The sequence below is a fragment of the Ostrinia nubilalis genome, chromosome 13, assembly GCF_963855985.1.
Source record: "Ostrinia nubilalis chromosome 13, ilOstNubi1.1, whole genome shotgun sequence".
Lineage (NCBI taxonomy): Eukaryota > Metazoa > Arthropoda > Insecta > Lepidoptera > Crambidae > Ostrinia > Ostrinia nubilalis.
In genome coordinates, this window is record NC_087100.1 from 11,457,889 (window position 1) to 11,478,934 (window position 21,046).

At 36.3% G+C, this 21,046-nt stretch overlaps 1 protein-coding gene and 1 non-coding gene across 2 annotated transcripts in view; both read right to left on the reverse strand.

Moving 5' to 3' along the window:
• LOC135077327 (supervillin-like) overlaps positions 1-21,046 on the reverse strand; it is a 296,862-nt gene that overhangs the window by 265,952 nt on the left and 9,864 nt on the right. The window contains exons 2-3 of the mRNA XM_063971855.1: positions 16,989-17,268; positions 15,861-16,833 (exon numbers count right to left, since the gene is read on the reverse strand). Of these exons, the coding sequence (XP_063827925.1) occupies positions 15,861-16,833; positions 16,989-17,104 (1,089 nt within the window). The 5' untranslated portion in view covers positions 17,105-17,268. The remainder of the gene's footprint in view (positions 1-15,860; positions 16,834-16,988; positions 17,269-21,046) is intronic.
• On the reverse strand, positions 12,742-12,813 carry Trnal-cag (transfer RNA leucine (anticodon CAG)). Its single transcript has one exon. It is a non-coding gene; the product is annotated as a tRNA-Leu (tRNA).

Here is a 21,046-nt window from a genome sequence, read left to right on the forward strand (position 1 = left end):
GTGATAAAGTTTTTCTGTGAAAGACAAAATTCCACGCGGGCGAAGCCGCGGGCGGGAAGCTAGTAACTTATAAAAGACTCCTTGACGAATAACAACTGCCACTTGGCAAGTCTATTCTCACTGAAACCTGCGCCACTATTGACAGGATAACCAAGGTCTAACCTCAGGCAGCTTTTCGAAGCAAAAATGATGATAACTCCACTTTGAGTTATAATGATTCCCTGAGAATCAAACCAACCGATTCAAGAGTCTATCTACCAGACCATCGAACTATCGAAGTATTAATTAGATTAATCCATCAATAGCTCGTAAAATAAGTCTTAACATAACATGTACGCTGCTTCTGAGAAATTAATTAACAAATAGCTAGCGCGGTCTTTTCAACAGTCGTCAGACTCCAATGGGCAGATACGTAGAATCAATTTAATTAAATCGTTACATTCGCTGTGAAATTATCATTTTTTCCTATTCCTCAGGAATGTTACAAACAAGCGGCTCGTTAAGATGTTTTGTTACAATTACCAAGCTTAAGCTGTGAGTAAACAAATCGAAAATAGCATTTAAGTGAAAACACGTGCCGAATGCCGATAATAATAAAGGTGATGAGAAAATTCTAGCAGCCATAGGCAGACCTTAATTTGATATTAAGACCTAAATTGGTGACCTTCAGAAGACTTACTTTTATTATTTCAAGAAAGTCTATGTTGATTTCAAACAGATTTGCAAAAAAAGAAAGCTCTAAGATTAAAAAGTTAATCATCAAATGGCTCTTTAGATGGTTGGATCAGTAAACGTACCTATAATGAAATTGTAAACTAATTGTTTTTAGTGGTTCAGACTAAAACGGTTTTAACGAATAGGTTTCCGTAAACATTAGCATACTTACGCCACTGCGCGGAAAACCGCAACGCAAAATGGACTCGAAGCTTTTCTATATCAGCATACTATACATATTTAAACAAATCAAAACTATGCGATTCGCATCACTTTGTCGGGTCCTAATAGATGATGATGAGATGGAATCTGTTACGAATATTTCTTTGTCTAGACAAATATATTATCTTGTGTCTCCCTAAGGAGATTCCCAGTTCTTGAATAGACGTTGAGGTCCCTAATATGTTATTAAGTGAACTAGGAGTCTTCCAGCGACTTGGCCTACTTTTAGCTAGATCCAAAAATATTTCAAAATTAATTCCGGTAACTTGGCCCGTGGACCAAGCTAAAAGTGGGGCAAGTCACTGGAAGACCAATTGAATGAAAATATTAACTGGCACCACTGAAAGAAATTATGCTTCGACTGAATTTTTTCAGGCATTTCCCTGACCGAAAATATCGAACGTATATCGAATAATCGTTTAATGTGAATAATGATTATAATTAGAGCATCATTACCATCACTTCCTTCCATCGAATTGTTTTATAAGAATCAGCAATCGGTAACTAGACTATAATGATGATAGTTTACATAAAACAACGATAAGAGTATTTTGCACTATTATAATATTTTAAACATTGCGGACAGGCAGGAAAGCGGAAAACAAAAGTACTTGAGTGTCTAAATATACATGCAAATATAAGTGAAAATAACGCGTACAATTACTCGTACAATTTCTGCATCAGTGTTCACTGTTACCAGAATAGATAAACTACTAAAATAATTTTTAGAATAATATCCACTCATTTCCGCTTCAAAGGTATGGAGGGGAGGGTTTGAGGTGAAGAATCTTATGTAAAGGAGGATTTGACTCTCGTCTGGAATAAAAATTTTATGGATTTTTCATCACTCACGCACTTTACATCTGCATTCTGCACAAAATGAATTATTTTATGTTACATTATTTATTTACACAACCAAAAAGGAACTCCTAATACCTTTTTACGTTTCTAAGAATTTCATTATTCGTGAGGAGATCGAACACACCAACTTAAAATACCCCCCTAAAACACTACATAACAGACGCACCTAAAATCGAACATTTCATAACCGCACCCGAGTTCTCGATCATAACCAAATACGATGCAATATCGTGAGTAACGACGCGAGGTCGGCAGCATGTCAGCGAGACGCCATGCGCAGACGCCGACAACACAATGCAACCGATTAATACCGTGGGCGCTACCAAAATTGGTCTTGTTTCTCTTGACCACTTTACTAGCGACCGGTGAGATCAGCGGGGCTACACCGAAAAACGGTATCTTCCGAATGTTGCCAACTCCCTCACTCAAAGCGAAATGCTAGCATGAGCGACGGTGACAGATAGATTCGAAACTACGTGAATTGCGTTTCGGAGTAGACCTGCAGACGCAACGCCAAAATTGAACTTTCTTATGTACAACAAATAATGGACTCGATGCAGCTGACTTTGACTCTTCAGAATATGGTCAGGTTGGCGGTACAGTAGCGTGGGAGGTCAAGTAATGAAAATTAAAAGGAAAAGTTTTTGTCCCAACGCCATTAACTTTATGTTTGATTAAGGATCGCAAATCGAGGTGACCGAGGGACGGAACGGCTGCTCATTAAAAGTTATTACAATTAAATTATAATGAAAGGACTTTTCCGGCATTTTTTCATAATTCTAGATGCAGAATCATTGAGAGCGTTATCTTGCATTGGACGATGGAAAGTTTATTTAATTGAAATATTGTTGTAGATGGAATGTTAGAGAAGAGAAGACCTTGTTTACTACATTATTACTAATTAAAGAAAACCATCAATGTGTAATGCGTAAACAACAATCGGGGAGGCTGATTATATTAATGCACGTTTCCTTGGAGTCTCTTTGTTAGGCATTCGTTCATTATATTTACTGGACTAGCTTCTGTCTGCTGCTTCGCCCGCGTGGACTTTCATTAAGATATTTTGTGCTATATCATCAAAATTAATCTCGTTTCTGCGTGAGGAAGTGACAAACTTGCATCCATTCATCTTCACCTCTCACGAATATAAATTCATTGCACTGTATGCCTCTGACTAATTTTTACCTATTAATTAACTTTCATCATTAAATAGGTCAGTGTCAATTTCAGGTCTCTCAAGCCCAGTTAATTGGAAACGCCCTTCAAGCGCCTAGCCTAGCCGATCAACTAGATATGAAAGTAATCTCCAAAGAGCATGTCACAGCAAATTACCTTGCACCTAGGGTTGGCAGGTGTCCGGATTTAGCCGGACATGTTTGACTTTTTACGGACGCGGTCGACCAAATATTTTCTAGACTAGCCTGTCCGTCTTTTGTTAGGTTTTTATGTGGCTGCCGCACCGACTCGAGAGCACAAGTAAAGCCAGGATCCATTTTTTAATTAAAATATATTTCGGCTTTCAGAAAATAGTAGGGCTCTTCAAAAACTATGATTAGCTATTTAAAAAAAGGTATTTTAGGGTAAAATGTCTGGCCAAAATAAGCAGCGAGTCCGGATTTTGTGTTTTTGGTCTTGGCAAATGGCAACCCTACTCGCACCGCCTTAAGAGGATATCGCAAGATAATAATTTACATGCAATTTCTCGACAATGCCGTATCGGATGCTTGACCTGATTGCATATGATAAAAATTGACCTTAAACATATGGACTAAAAACAAACGTAATATATCGATATGATATCGAGATTGTATCGAAAATATCAGGATGATTCTTTCAGGCCCTTGCTGAAAACCAGCGTCGTGACTACAATAATTTTAATTATAATTAGTTTTTTTTACACATTTATTATTATTATTTTTATTGTGTGCCAAATAAAGTTATTCTTGCTTTTCTTTCAAGTAAAAGTTACACTAACAATATCAAGAAAGACTAAAGAAATTCGAAGATTTTATGACAAAAAGTTCTCATCAGATTATACTCTTCGAAGTAATTAGTTGCTGTAGAAATGTTTCAGCGAGATTCTAATTATAGTTAAGATAATTAAGATGTAATAACTTTTAATGTTCTACTCAATGAAGAGTTGACTTTGGGTTGCTTCTAAAACATCGCAAAAGTAGAAGAGTAGGTAGTCTATTGTATTTTGTCTCTACTTAGGTACCTACCTATTGTATTTTTATAAAATTGTTTGAACATTTAAGTGGTCGGAACTGAAATAACCTTTATGAAAGTTTTATAATGAACTTCTGTTAAGTTTAACTATTACAGGTTCTTTAAGTTGGTAAAGCGATACAAAAGTTGACGTTACATGATTAAAAGACTTAATTATATCCGCATGTATGTAAAACAATCTTAAGGAAAACTATAATGCCATGTAGGTTTAAGATCGTATACTTATTGTTTAATAAGAGTAGTATAGTTTACATAACCCGTTACGATCAATACGTCGAGAATAAGCAAAGGATTAAGGAAAGCTTAGAATAAAAGTTTAACAGTTCATTGAGGAAAACAGTGGATTTGTAAATTAGTGATACCACAAGATGCCTAGCAAAAGACGATTCCCAGATTGATTTAGGATTTATGGATATATTACAAGCCTCATCACACACATAAACTTCTTGCATATCACAGTACGTACGTACAGTCTCACAATAAATAAGTAAAGTAGCATTAGTCAAACAACTAGGTAGAAAACTAAGCGAAAGTTCACAAAACTTTGAAATTTCAACAAGTCGCAAGTGCCAGAGATGTAAAATCTTGAATAGGTATAGTTAAGTTAAAGTTTCGCCATAATGATATTTTAATTATCCGCCTTAGCATAAATTATACACAAACTTTTCATAAATTTTCAGCTAATCAGTAGGTACACACTTTATCAGGTTATTTATACATTTGTTTGTACTCCTCATTTTCATCTGAATAATTTCGTTGCGATAACATAAGCCAGTTCGTTTGCTTGAACTTGGCTTGACACGCTGTCGCGTGACTAGATATAAAGGATAGTGATCTCTTTAAAATTGAGCAAATAGCTGTCTGATGATTGAACCAACTTGGATAAATTGGGGTATATAGAGAAGGAGACATTAAGAAAACTCTTAAAAAATAAATAGAGGTGACGAAGGAACGTAACTGACTGGAAAACTAAAAACCAATCGTCACACTTGTTAGGGACATGAAAGTAGTTAACAATCGTAATAATAATGTGTCAACTATTTTGTTATAAAAAAAAAAGTGTTTTTAATCGCGATAAAGACTTTCTTTGACAGAGCGAATCCAATCGTGCAGAAACTAGTTTGTTGTAAATAAGCGAGGAAAGTATTAAAGTTGAAAAAAATTTCTAGAAGAAAAATGAAGAAAAAGACTGTTAGCTTGAGTACTACGATTATATTCAATTTCTCTACTTCAGATTAAAACGTGGCAAAAGCGCGAATAGAAGTAATAAGTTTGCCCTAAAAAACGTCTGGGTTCAGTGTGCTTACCATGAGTTTACGTTAGGTGTGCTCGCTAGCGACTGCGTAAAAAAAATGTCATTAATTGTATGACATATTGTGCAGCGCCCCTAGCGGCTACTTTCAAGAAACAAAATCTTCATAGAGATTTTTGACGTAGGTACTCGCTAGCGAGCACACTTAACGTAAACTCATGGTAGGTACACAGAATATGAACACGTTTCTAAGATAAGTACTATCACAATGTAAGTAGGATATGTACAGTAGGTTCACTTCACAGATTATATCATAGTACTTGGCCCTCTGACTGTGAAGATCCAAGAGATTATTAAAAACGACAAAGACAATCTAAGCTTTCTTCACTCCGTGACTCCTTACCGCCCGATAGATGTAGACAATCCTTGCTTTACAGTTAATTACCTACATTATACTGAATATGCTCATTTAGCTATTAAAGTCGATAGAGCAATAGCTGAAAAAATGCTTTAGATCACCCATAAGATTCCTAAACTTTTCGTGTAGAGGATACTAACGTGACTGGCGGATTCATTGAGGAGGTCACTCTGTGGGCCATAACATCTCAGACCTGGCCATAAACAAAATAAAAAGAAGATTCCCAAGCAAATTACGTACTACCGAAACCTAAACCTACTGTCTTAACAGCCTTGTGTTATCACGAAGATTATCTCAACTTAAAGGTGAAGGTTGAGCAGATTCATGCCGTACTTGGTTCTGTAACGGGTCAAGTTCGACTGGTAAACGAATATTATTGGTCTGGCCATTGCAATTGACATGCGCGATAAACATTTCAAGTACTGATGGCACATCAAGCTTTCAACTTTGGCATCTTAAGCAGTTGTAACAAGTATCCTTTTGCAACAACAAAAGTAGTCAGATAATCTGGAATATACATAGGTTGTATTAATTTGGAACAACACGAAATTATTGTAATGATGATCTATGTGATGCCTTGCCGCTCTCAATCAATTGTACATCGAAAAACAACTTTTATTACGTCATGTACGAATGACAATAAAAAGAAGATGTGATAACTATAAATAACATATGAATTGTTGTACTTCTTCACGGCTCTGACAGTCAAAAAAGTTTGCACTAAATAATGTAAGATCTCTCAAATTTATCAGCATACAGAAAAAGGAAATAAATTTCAGTTGTAATAATGAACCGAATATTTTTTTGGTATCGTGCTCCTAGACTATACATTTTTGTTCTAAAATCACACAAATTTACTAGTGGATAAGATGATACAATGTTTAGCCTGCTTTCTCGTTGTCTGATCGTGCTTATCTTCTATCGAAAGGTATCCTTCACAACGCAATAGTACCTAATATTTATTTACAATCAGAAACCAAAACATCAACTAGCGACATCTTTATCTCCAATTAACGGGGTATTAAATAACTACTGTTTCCTTAACTCAAACCAATAAAGCTAATTAATTAAATTAGTGACAATAACAATGGCACGTCCATCGAACAAATTGGGCAACCATCACCGTTAATTTGGCAGTTAGTGTGGCCCAATCAGTGACACCATAAACACACAATAGGAAGGGAGAGATGGGTCACTTGTCTCACTCACTCACTTCACTACACAAATAATTAAAGAGGAAAGATTTGATTGTTTGTTTGTAATGAATAGGCTCTGAAACTACTGGGTCGATATGAAAACTTCTTTCACCATTAGAGCCTACATTATTTCTGATGAACATAGGCAGTACGAAGTTCGCCGGGGTAGCTAGTTAATTATGAATATTATTAATAGGACTAGATAGTCCACCGTTTTCTGGACCGTGGCAGGCTTTATTGATTTTTCGAAGTCGGTAGTAGTTAAGGAATTCAGTATTATGATTATCAGGTAATTTAGTCTAGAGACTACAGGACTATGTAGTAGACTACAGTATCTGTTATCGATTATTGTATCTGGCTGGTAATCGCTGTTCCAATGCCTTAACGTTTTTATGATTAAAAATATATTTTGAAGTTTCTCTGTGGTCTATTGAAAATAAAAGAATGGCGGCGATTGCCTTCGTAAGATCGTAAAAACTGTGTTTAATTTAATATCACAAAGTAAAACTTAAAACTCATATTCGCTACATGGTAGCAGAGCGTAGTTCCTCAAAATGGAGGTGCGATATGAGGAAGTAAATAATATTGTGCGCCTCGTGGACGCCGATTCATATTCCATGTGGAAATTCCAATTTACCATACTACTAAACAGTTATGGTCTGATGGACGTAATACAACCACAAGATGAAAAACAAAGAGTTGTGGACGTCAAAAGGGACGCACAGGTACAGAAAATCATTGTTCAAACAATTGATAAGCGACATATACCCTTGATCATGTGCATGAAAAACGCTAAAGAGATGTATGACAAACTCGAGTTCATATTTGAAAAAACATCCGGTGAGCAAAAGTGCAATTTGTTACAAGAGTTCTACAAGTATACGTTTGATCAGACGAAAGACATCACGTATAACGTTTCAAACATACATAACATTGCCCAAAAGCTAAATTCACTAGGAGAGAACATCCATGAAAATATGATAATATCGAAGATACTTTCGAGCTTGCCACCAAAGTGGAATTATTTCATCACTGCTTGGGATTCAACCCCATTGACAGAAAGAACGTTAAATCAACTAACGTCAAGACTGTTATCGGAAGAACTGAGACAGAATAAAGAAGATGTCATGACCACAACAGTAGCATTTAGAGCACAAACAAGAAAATATCAGAAATTTGAAAAGAAGTGTTCGATATGCAAAAAGAACAACCATACTGACAAGGATTGTTTCTTTAAAAATAAGGGTCTGCGAAAATGTTCAATTTGTAAGAAAACAAATCATACTGAGAAAGATTGTTTTTTCAAGAACAAGAACAAAGAACATTTCTCATTTCTTACTACAACTGAAGACTTCGTTGTTGACTCCGGATGCTCTATCCATATGACCAATAATAAGGATATTCTAAAAAATAAAAAGAAATATAATGTTAAAGTACAGACAGCGGAGAAAGAGGTTAAAATTGAATCAGAAAATAAAGGTACAATAGAGTTAGAGAATGTTACGTTCAGAGATGTACTTTTTGTACCTAACCTACAAAAGAATCTACTATCAGTAAATGTAATAACAGAAAAGGATGGAGAAGTCATCTTCACCAAGAATAAGGTAATTATTAAAAAGGATAACAACACAATATTGATGGGAGATAAAAATAAAAATGGGACCTATAGCATAAAACTAAATGCTGAAACTGAAGAACAGGCATACTACTCTACAGCTGAAGATTGGCATATAAGATTTGGCCATCCTGGTAAAGAGACTTTGAAAAATATAATAAAGAGTGTAGATGGCATGAACATAAGAAATGATGATATAAACAAATTGACAACTTGTGAGATTTGCCTGAAAGCAAAACAAACGAGGTTACCATTTTATAATCGAAAGAAATCTGAGAGAAAATTACACACAATACATACAGACTTACTTGAAGTTACCCCTGTGTCCTATGACGGAAAAAGATATGTGTTGTCAATAATAGATGATTTTACAGACTACACCGAAACTTATTTACTCAAGTATAAATCCGAGGTTTCAACGTACCTAAAAAGATACATACTAAAAGTTGAACGAGAGTTTGAGTTGAAAGTCAGCAAAATAAGGTGTGATAATGGAGGAGAATATACAAGCACTGAACTGACAGAGTGGTGTAACGATAAAGGAATAAAACTGGACTATACTATCGCATACACTCCACAACAAAACGGGAAAGCAGAACGCTTTAACCGCACACTGATGGAAAAAGTGAGAGCTATGCTATTTCAGTCAGGTCTCGGAAAAAACATGTGGGGTGAAGCAGTATGTTCAGCGACTTATATTATAAATAGAATTCCTAAAGATACTAAAACCCCCATTGAAAAGTGGACAGGGAAACGACCTAATGTCAAAAATGTGGTAACGTTTGGGTCAGAAGCATATGCGAAACGACTCGTAGCGCTTAAAAAATTGGATGAAAGAAATGAACAGCTTATAATGGTTGGATATGCACCAACAGGATATAGACTATGGAATCCAAACACTAGAAAAATCGTAATCCGACGTGATGTTATATTCAAGAAACCAGAAATACGAGAAGTAAAACAAGATGACCAACAAACAAAATTCCTTTTCGACAATTCTCAAGAAATAATAATTGAAGAAGAAGAAGAAGAAAAAGAGCAAATAAGAACCGAAGAAACATCAGAACAAATACTTAATGAAGAAGAAGAAGAAGGAAAAGGCCAAATAAGAACTGAAGAAATATCAGAACAAACACTCAATGAAGAAGAAAGAATCCCTATGAGAAGTTCAGAAGAAACAAGACAAAGTACACAAAATTCTAAATCACGTTTTGGAAGAACCTTAAAGAAACCTAATTACTTAGAAGACTACTCACTATTGGCAAGTGAAGAAGAAAGAAAAGAAGAAGCACCCATGACATATAAAGAAGCCATTGAACAAGAAGATTGGATACAAGCCATAAACAAAGAATTACGAGCGCTGGAGAGCAATGAAACCTGGAAAGAAGTAAAATTACCTGAAAATAAGAAAACAATTGATACGAAATGGGTATTTAAAGTAAAAGATGATGGTACAAAGAAAGCAAGACTAGTAGCACGTGGATTTCAACAAAAGAAAGAAAGTGAATTAGAAACAGTATACTCACCTGTTGCTAGAGCTTCTACCGTCCGTTTACTAATATCGAAAGCAATAAATGAACAATTAGATATCAAACAATTAGACATACCAACTGCTTTTCTCAATGGTAAAGTGAAGTCTGAAATATACATAAAACCACCAGAAGGTTATATAACAAAGGAAAATAATACAGTATTAAAATTGGAGAGATCGCTATATGGATTGAAAGAGTCACCCAAATGCTGGAATGAACGAATAAATCAATTTTTTGAAGAAAATAATTTCCAAAGATCAAAGTATGATACCTGTTTATACTATAAAAATGATTGCTGGATAATATTATATGTGGATGACATAATTTTAATAGGGAATTATGAAGAAATTATAATCAAACTAAAGGAGGAGTTTAAAGCAAAAGAGCTGGGAAAAATCAAGACATTTTTGGGAGTAGAATTTACAAGAAAAGAGAACTCTATTGAAATTACACAAACAAAAATGATAGAAAAATTATTAGATAAATATAATATGAATGAATGTAAAGATATGAAAACTCCAATGGAAATAAACTTCAAGATACTACACGAAGAGGAAAGTAAAGATGAAATTAAAGAGAGATACAGAGAACTAATGGGAAGTCTACTTTATCTAGCTACGACTACAAGACCAGACATTGCATACTCAGTGAGCTATTTAAGCCGGTATCTAGATAAAGCAAATGAGAGTACATGGAAAGCTGCTAAAAGAATACTGAGATATCTGAAAGCTACAAAAGGAAAAGGGTTGATTTTCAGGAAAGGAAGTACATATGACTTACATGCTTTTTCAGATGCAGATTGGGCAGGAGATGACAAGGACAGAAAAAGTGTAAGCGGAGGAATCATATTGCATGGTTGCAATCCAGTTACTTGGTTCTTCAAAAAAACAAGGCTGCGTGGCGCTCTCAACAGCAGAAGCGGAATATGTGGCCGCTGCTGCAACTACACAAGAGCTGCTGAACCTCATCGGAGTGGCAAGTAATTTGGGTTGTCTGAATGATGTAAAACTATTTGTTGACAATCAAAGTGCAATACTGATGTCAAAAAGTTTTGAAAATTCAAAACGAGCCAAACATATTGACATCAAATACCATTTCTTAAAAGATATCATAAGTAAAAACATCATATCAATTCAATATGTAAACTCTAACAATAACCTTGCTGATATTATGACTAAAAGTTTATGTTCTGAAAAGTTTAATAACATATGCACTAAAATAATTGCTTAGCAATTTTATGATTATCTTAATAGAAAGTATGGTTTATGTTTGTTAATTTAGAGTCATAGATTTGTTTAAAATTAGTTAAATAAATAAATAATAAAGTAATTAGTTTAGTTATAAAATTAGTTTAACTCAATATTTGTAAGAAAACCTTAATGCATAATTGGACAGCAATTAAGAGGTGGTGTTATCGATTATTGTATCTGGCTGGTAATCGCTGTTCCAATGCCTTAACGTTTTTATGATTAAAAATATATTTTGAAGTTTCTCTGTGGTCTATTGAAAATAAAAGAATGGCGGCGATTGCCTTCGTAAGATCGTAAAAACTGTGTTTAATTTAATATCACAAAGTAAAACTTAAAACTCATATTCGCTACAGTATCAACTTTACCAGAGGTTGAAGGGGATTTGGCCTTCACTTGCCTTGGGTAGACGGGTTGGGGATTATCTTCTTAGGAATAAATAAAGCTAGAATTTATGGCAACTAAGCACCTGTCCAGTTGGATTTCATGTCCTTTATTCTATTTGTAATTAATTTCATTACATTAAGTATCACTTGAACTTGTTTTAAAACTGACTAAAATGGATGAACATAGTTGTCGCGTTATGTCCACAAGGATGTTAGTTCATTTATTAAAATAAAGGGATCACTAATAATTATAACATTGTACATTTTAAAGCCTGTAAACCTTTGAAAAAGAGGCTGACAATAGTGACTGAGTTTCTTCACAGGCCCATTTATTGTCCGAAGCAGTGGTAGGGTTAATACTGGGACGTGTAAAAGTGCTTTTTTTAAGCATATTTACAGAAATAAATGAGTTTTATGAGTTTTTTTATGAGTTTTAGGAACTACCGGATATACTACTACTTATATTTACATTATGTGATGAACAGACAATTAATTTGGATTCAGCATGTGGCAATTGCCGCAGTTGAACTAACGCGTTTTATTAACGCACTGGAAGTGGGCAAATGATCATCTATTTTAATTGCCCTTTTAAAAATTCACCGGTGTCATAATGAAATGTTCCTGTTTGGGTGATGGAAAAAATTTGAATATTTGACAGGATCAGGCTTTAAGGCAATCACCTCTTCTCTGGTCGGTGTATTAAGATCATACATGCTATAAGCTATCATATGAGCATCGCTGGATCATATGAGAGAATCGGAACTGAATTAACTTATGTAGAGGCAAGGGTTGATGTAGGACTTTTTTTTTTGTTTTTTTTTTTATCCGCAACGAGGAAGCTCTTTGCCTGTATCTCACCTGATGGTAAGTGACGATCAGGCCGAAGGTGGAAGCGAGCTTCACCCGGAATCCTCAACCACGGAGGAACTGGCTATCTTACCTCTAACTGCCGGAACACAACAATGCTGTTAACATTGTTGTTATGGCGACAGACTTAGGTAAGATGGTGGTAGCTAGCCAGGCGGACTTAGAACAAGCCCTACCACCAACCAAACCGAACAGAAAAATCTGCCCCCACTGGGAATCGAACCCAGGACCTCTGCGTCTGAAGCAGGTGGTCTTACCACTAGACCACAGAGGCGGTTTTGTAACGACCTGGGTGGCAATGGCCTCCTTCTGTGAAGACGTGATATCTCAGAAGGAGGCCACGGAGCGAGAGCGCGAATATGATCCAAACGCACCCTCGCTCCAGCAACGGCAGAGGGGTCAGAGGAGGCGACAATATGATCGCCTCCAGTTTCCTCTCCTCGGTGATGGTCAGCGGGCCGGGGGCGTGGGGGCGCCGCCGCCTGCATTGCACAAGTCACCACCACCGTCGGACGGGAACAGCTGTGTGCTCCCAGCTGCTCCTGTCCCCCCCTGTCCTGGGCGGCTTGTAGGGCCGTGTAGGAGGGCAATCGCCGAGAGGGGCTGTGGTAGAGAAGGCTTTATCCGGAAACCCACAGTTTCCTCCCACTTATGGCGAGTGACGGAGCACCGGGGTCTTTTTAGTGGGTATTCCTCGTCCTTCTGACTAGGTGAGCCCCACATAACCTACCCTGTCCCCGCAGGGTAAGTATGCGATTCAACGCATTTTTCCTCGTAAAAAAAGAACTTTTGTAACGAGTGTCGTCATTATAATTCCAATAATATCGTAAGCCTCGCAAAAAGTGGAACGACGATCTGGTGAAGGTCACGGATAATGCGGGCAGCGCAGAACCTGTCGTGGAAATCCTTGGGGAGGCCATGTCCAGGAGTGGACGTCATTTGGCTGAAACGAACATCGTAAGCATTCTTCGTGCAAGAATAATGGCAATTCTGTATGATAAAATTAAATGTATAGGATGTAACCCAGTCATAGAATGCATAACTGCACAGTGACTGCTTGAAGCAAGAAATTGGGATGAAGTATCCATTCACTCCAGGATCAAGAAAACCGTTCAAGCCACAAGATCCTCAAACTTACAACGAAAAAGTTGGTGACAGAATATGGCTCTGATTACCGGAGATGAGATGTGAGACATGTGGAGCAAGGCAGGAACATCCAAACTAGAATCACTAAATAAGGCAAACATTATAGCGAAAATAATGAAAAATTAGAACAGGTTTATTCAAATGAGGACTTGACCCTGTTCAAACTTTAATATGTAAAGTGGCCAACCAAGACGTTATCCGAAGCCTTACAAAATGTTAATCCAATTCAACTACGATATTAATGCACTTGCCGTGTCTTACAGATAATCCCAACCCAGTAGAAACCTGTTCAGATGATCCGTGCAAACATAACGGTCCATCTGACCCGAATCGGGGGCTTATTTATTAATTGGCGAAAGGTGGAGTTGGCCACGAGATTGCGGCGACGGAGGATTAGCATAGTGTTATCGGGTTGACATTAAAGACTCTTTGGGCAATAGGTACAGTTGGACGAAAAAGTTTGACAAACTAGTGGTTTAAAACGAACGCGGCTATTTAAGAAATTGGAAGTTACATTTTCCCTTAATGCGAAGTACATAGTCGCACGTTTTTTCGCAGTTCACCAGAGCTTCCGTGCCCACAGAACCGAACCTAACTAGGAAGTCCTCTATGTTCTTCTGATTAATTTCGTTGCGGGTCCAATGACAATGTATCTGTCCCCCGGAACACTCGACCTACACTGGTTGGATTTTCCTGGCTACACAGGAATAAGCGATGGGAACAAGAGATGGAAACAGTTCCGTGAAAAAAATTCTTAGGGATTTCAATAATGAAATGTATCCCAAATAATTACAATCACATGAACTACTTAGCCTAAAGTAGCTATGCAGATATTGTGCTTCAGCTACTATAGTCTTTTTCACCTAAGATGATCCGTATGACACTTCAAGGTTATCCATATTACGCATACTACATAATGCAGAATATTTTTGAAAAAATATTTGTATTTTATTAGCAATATAATAAAAAAAGAATTAACTACTTGTCTTGAAATATATAGTAAAATCTGAGTCTATTGATTATATTTTAATTAAATACGATGTAAAAATATTTTTTATTTAATGTACGCAATGTGTGAAACGGAATAGATTTAGTGCTGGGGTATTTGTTGAATAACAAAATCGATTACAAAATAGATTCATTAATCGATTGCAGTGAATACTTAGTTATTAAAAACATCACAAAAATCAACTATATTTTTCGATTGTTGACTTTAATAAACGCATTGAAAATAAATTAATAGTTTTTAATTTCAAGAAATAGAACCAGTACTTTTTAGGAATCGTTTTTTTGAACACGAAGTCCATGGAATTTGACTATTATCAATAAAAAATTGTTACAAAAATATGTTTCATTAAAAAAAAACATGCTTTTTGTTAAATGACACCTATACAAAATATTTCTCTAAAAATAGGTTTTACTAACTCTTAGGAAAAAATCGATAGATAAATCGCTATGGGTTAGTTATGTGACATCTCTATAACTTTCAAACTCGAAACGTCATACGGATCATCTTACGTGAAAAAGACTATAGATAACAGATTTAATAAGCACTTAAACTAAGTATCTCTTTTTTATGTTGTTCCAAGAAGTGTATCTCTATCTATTGAAATTAATGATAAAAAGCGCATTAAAAATAAATTAAGGCTTTGACTTTGAACTGCTCACATTGAACAATAAATAACTACAGTTCCACTACCTTATACGGTTCTATACGATTATTCGAGCAAACGTTATTAGCGATATCTAATAACAAGGACGTACATTAAACCTCTATGCGTAATGTCATTATAGCATTTACTTCAACAAAGAAGTTATGCAAACTTATTATTACCACTGTGAGGTCATACATAGAGTCGTGTGTTGTTAACCACTATCGTTGTTGACATTGAACTGCCGCTTTGTTATAATTTGATTTAAAAAGTTAGAGTGCATTACATTTATTTGCAAGAACAATAGTTTTAGACATCACTAAAATAAAAATCAATAAGTACAGTCCGCACCAATATAGTTTTGTGACAATATTGAGCATATCATCAGAGCAATAGGGGACACTTTGGTGTCAACTATAAATGTAGGTCAGCGATTTTTGCAAAAACGATAATTTATATTGAAGCGAACTGTACATGACATCCTTATTTTTTAAGTAGTTAAAATTTATAATTAAGTACTCACCAAGTTGCCATCTCCATCGATCCCATTCTCAACCAAAATGTCCTCGAATAAGATATCGGCCTCGCACGGCGAACATAAATTACTGAGCAATTCACTAAATCTTTCTACTTTACGAACACACACGGCCCCTAACAATCCTCCCACATCTTCCTTTACAACTTTTGGCACACCACTATCTTCTAATTTCACTACATTAACAACTTTGCTGGCTCCTTTCGCTTCTTCCGCAGGAATGTTAGCTTTGTGACCATCTGTCAGCCTCGTAGTTTCATCCGCATCGCTCAAATCAACTTCGATGTCATTGTGGACGACTGTGTTACTAACCACAAGGTCATTGAACAAATCCTCGATGTTCTGTTTATCCAGGCTGTCAGACAACATCTTATCTCCTAAGATATCATTAAAAATCTCTTCATCTTTAACATAAACTGACTTCTCGATTTTATCCTCAATCTTCTGACTATCTAACTTATTATCCGTCACGGAATTCCTCTTTCGTTTCTCATCTAACTTCGTACCGTATTTATCGTCAACATTTTCTTTAGGACTATTCAATAAAAAGTTACTTTTGTCTTTTTCTAAAATATTTTTACGACTGGAATGTTTCGATTTCGTTTTAATAGCACCAATATCTTTATCAGAATGAGCCGCGGGCGGGCTTTTCACGTTTTCCTTTTCGTTGCTTTGCCTTCTGTTGGTGGCTTGTCTTTGTTTGTCTCTGTCTATGACTTTGGAACTCTTGGGTGTTTTCTTGGCGTCTTCTAACAGGGATTGGACTGAAGAGCTTCTGTTGGATTTTCTAGGAGACGGCGAGGAATCGGAGTGGGTGGCGGCGGCAGCTCTCAGGCGTGAAGTGCGGGTGGTTCTGATGGGTACTGAAGTGGAAGCTGTGTTGAGGTTCAGCTCCGAAGAAGACTTGAGATGTTCCGCAGTGTCATCAGATTGTGACCGGCCGGCGGCTTTCTTCGGACGTCTGAAATTGTAAAAGAAGGTAATTAGTTGACATGACATTTATTTATTTGTTTATTTATTTAAAATTCGTGGCTAATTTATAATGAATCTGGCAGTTTGATAAAGTAAGGGTGACTAAAATATCAAAAATTTAAAGGTGATTAATTCTCTACACACCTTTCAGTGACGTTCGAAGAAAACAACGTTGCTGTCCTAGCTGTTAACTGTTTTCTTCTTTCTTCTTTATACTTCTGTATCCGGGCCGCCCGGGCCTCATCCTGCGACTGGCTCATGTCGCCCTCCTTTCGGCGGTGACGTCACGTGCGCCAACACCTCTCTAATTTTCTATAGGCTTGAGCGTTTTTCTTATCAAAATAGTTGTCTAGCATTGCGACATTAAGCACGTTGAAGGGCGGAATAGTTGGCAGTGGTAAAACCGGCGTGGCGAAAAGTCGAACTGGAAAAGAGAGAAAAATATTTTTAGTACATTCGTCTACAACACTTACATGAGGTCTAATCTAGCTTAGATAGTCTTCTGTGATAGTGCTTCTGGTGTAAATGTATTCAATGAAGGTGGTAAACGCTTCTTTTAGAGTACAGGATAATAAAATAACATTTGCATGAGATAACTACATACTCCTTCCATACTCTACGTTTTTACAACATGTGTTTAAGCAAAATCAATTTTATTTGCATTGCTAATTTAAATCGTAGTTATTAAAGGAATAAACGATGAAATCTTTTCATAAGGAGTTATAACCAATCAAGTAGAAATCAGTAAAACACAAGAACGAGAAAGAATACGAACGATTTATTGTTTATGTACACATCCTGGATCAAGTAAACATACGAGTGACGTCTGGAAGGTCACTGACGGAATCAAAGAAAGCAAACAATGATGTTTAATTTATGGTGGTACGAAGAAGGGAACGTTACGTTTCGAGCGAAACATCAGCCTTTGTTCTATTGTGCACCTCCTGGTAACGCATGGGAATGTTGCTGCAAATGTTTGACCCGAATGAGTGACATTGGCCAATTTGCGTCAATTGCATAATTTGAATTTCCACTTTGACAAAAAACATTTATGAAACTACAACATTTAAATTCCATCCCATCCCATCCCAGCCAGCCTTCAAGAGAAAAAATAACCAACTTTTATTAACATTTATCTTATTACCGAATCTAAATTGTAGATGATAAACTAGTCTTCCACAAGTCTCATTAATAACAAAATCACCCAAGTAAGACGGCAACCGAATAGTTTGTTGCCCATAACAGCTAAAAAGGAAGATAACTCATCGGACCAAATTCCAAAGAAACCAAACTATCTCAAAAATCAAATCACTAATGATGAAGTAACTCCAGAAAACAAAGAAGACCCAACATTTTCCACACAAGATCGCAATCGTGTCAAACCGGCGATTAAGTGAGTTTAATGAGTTATTTACTGTTTCGCAATCACGCTTGGCTAGCGTAATAAAGCAAATCGGTTATCTGAACGGTAACCCCACCAGAGGCTACTAATTACATTAATAGGACGCTCGGTTGAGTAACTCAAGTGCGTGCTCTCTCATATTTCTTCGAGTCTTCTTGGATAGGGAATACAATCTTCGTAACTTTTGTGTGCAGATAAATTAATAGACAAAACAAATCTGTTTTTATTTACCTACTTTGGAACCATAACTTTGACAAGAAGGTAAATAATTTTCCTGCATATTTGTTGGTACTTGATAAGCCATTTATCGTAGTCACTAGGGTCCTATTGCAAAAAAGATAAACCCGCCATGAACACTGGTTTAATAACATTTCCGTACTAAATGTAACTAGAGTTTAACTTTTTGTAATAAGAGGGCACAGGTCAGATCACAGAAAGGGTATTAGCCTCTTATTTGAAGTATTAGTTCTGCACCAGATATTGCACAAGATGTTCTCAGACACGAACTGTTATCTACTGTCTGTACTGTTGTCTAAAATATATTTTTGTAATCATAAAACAATTAGCATTTTAGCTACCAAGTATATTAATATTAATACAATTAGCCAGTTCATTGATTAGTACCTCGCCGTATCACGTTACTATGTAGAGTATTGTTTGTAGCATTCTCAGCTGGTTAACGTCATCCTCGTGTCACTATCGACACGTGCGAAAATCGAGACGCATAACGGTCACATAACCGTGTGCAAAGGAAATTGCCTTCTGAACTTTAGCTCCTTAGGTTGCATTTGTGGGATTGTTTACGTCAAACCCTTACTTCTGCCGTTCAAGTGTATAAGTTGACTACAATGCAGAGAAATACAGTACGCTGGACTGATAAGAATAATTTTAAATTTGACGAAATGCCAGAATAAAACCAAGTGTCTCACAAAAGTAAAGTGGTTTTTGACCCAAATACATAGACATCGATGAAAGGCATAACACGTTTTTAAATTGTTTCAGTTGAGATAGCCAGTCAGAAACGGGACATGGATGATTCACAGTTCCACAGATGTGTTTTAGTCACCCATTTACCATTTTAAGTTGTGCCATTTAAAATTAGTTGAGCTTATGACAAATAGACTAACATTTACAATGGCTATAATAAAAAATCTTCTTTTCGAAAAAAAGCGACAGCAGTCGGTCTCGGCTATTATCTTCAATAGCCATGAGAATTCGTGAAAACTGGCTGGTTTTCAATTCGTGAAACCAAAGCGCGCTTCTGTCGACTCTCATAAAATCTGACACCAGATCTTTGACACTGACAAAACAAAACTGACATAGGACACACAGCCTCCACAAATTAATGGCGATAGGACGTTGACCCTACTGTACCTACCAATCTATTGTGTGAACACGTTCCGAGCCCTGGCCTCGGACGGGCTTAGGAAAGGCAATGTCTACGATAAAATGTAATTGGCATTGACATTGTACTTAATTTAATACCGTATTAGTCAGTCACGTGGAAACGATGTGCTCAAGTTAGGCAAATCGAGATTAACCACGTCTGTAACGATAACTTGACGGACCGTGAAAATTATGGCATTCGATATTTTTAGATGAGGTTCTTGAAAAAAGTCGTACGTAGGATGATGATGAGAATTATAATTTTCGGATAAAATTGGTACCTATAATAATAACAATGGTATGATAATTGAATGTAATAAAACGTCATAAAGAACAGAAGCTCAAACTAAAGTTAACAATAACGAGTTACTGCGACTACAGATGTCTGCATCTATTCATTCAAAAATACCTGTTTTAATTCAACTCATTAACATCGGACAAGCACAAAGGGTAATAGCGTTCACTAATCCAGTAAATCCCAAGTCTAGACGACTAGAAGTTCAGGCTATAAGGAGACTGCACAATACGCTTTTACACGACTATGAAACTTTTATACTAGTCTGGTAACTTCGTGAAAAGATAGCAATAGAGAATCAAATAAAAGGATAATATTAAGACGCTAAATGAACTCCGATAAAAAACGCAATATAAATTGATCAAATTATTGTTGACATGACAACACACTTGCGGTTCTTTTTAAATCAAGCTAAAAAAGGTTGCCAATATTGTTACTTTATTTGTCTCTATTGAATATTTGATAGAGCCGATTGAAGGTTGGATGACCTGTGTAACAACATTTTTAATGAGACAGGGTTCGCTGCTACCAATATAGAAGGTAATATGGAACTGAAGGCAATTTCAACGCTGAAAACTATCAGTTGTCGAACCCGAGGGAACTCTGATCCCAATGCACTCTTTCAAAAATATTCTTAGAGATAAAAATTTAAAGAAAACGTTAAGGTAGCTGTTGTAAAGCCAGACACCGCGCCGTAAACTCCCTACTACTTAATAACTTCGTGGGGCTTTGAAAGATTTTATAGGTGAATAAAGGAGTAACATCTGCCGCATTCAATATTTGCCTCATAAAAGGAAAGGGGCGAATCCTTTTCGCGTTACAGCAGGCGAGTTAAGGATAAACGGTATTGTTAAACGGGACAAAATTTTCTTCTTTATCGTCAGTTTACATTTAACCTTTATATTACTATTACTATCTTGTTAGTCGTTATTATTATCAAAACATGAACGACAATTTATTGCTTCAATAGTTTGGTGTTGGAAAAATCTTATTAGAATAGTAAATTCGATGAATAAAATGCCTATCTAATGAGCGTCAAAGCTCAGAATTAAAGATGTAAGTAAGGGGTTACAGACAGGCACTATGAAAATATGAAACCCATCAAAAACAATACTTGTC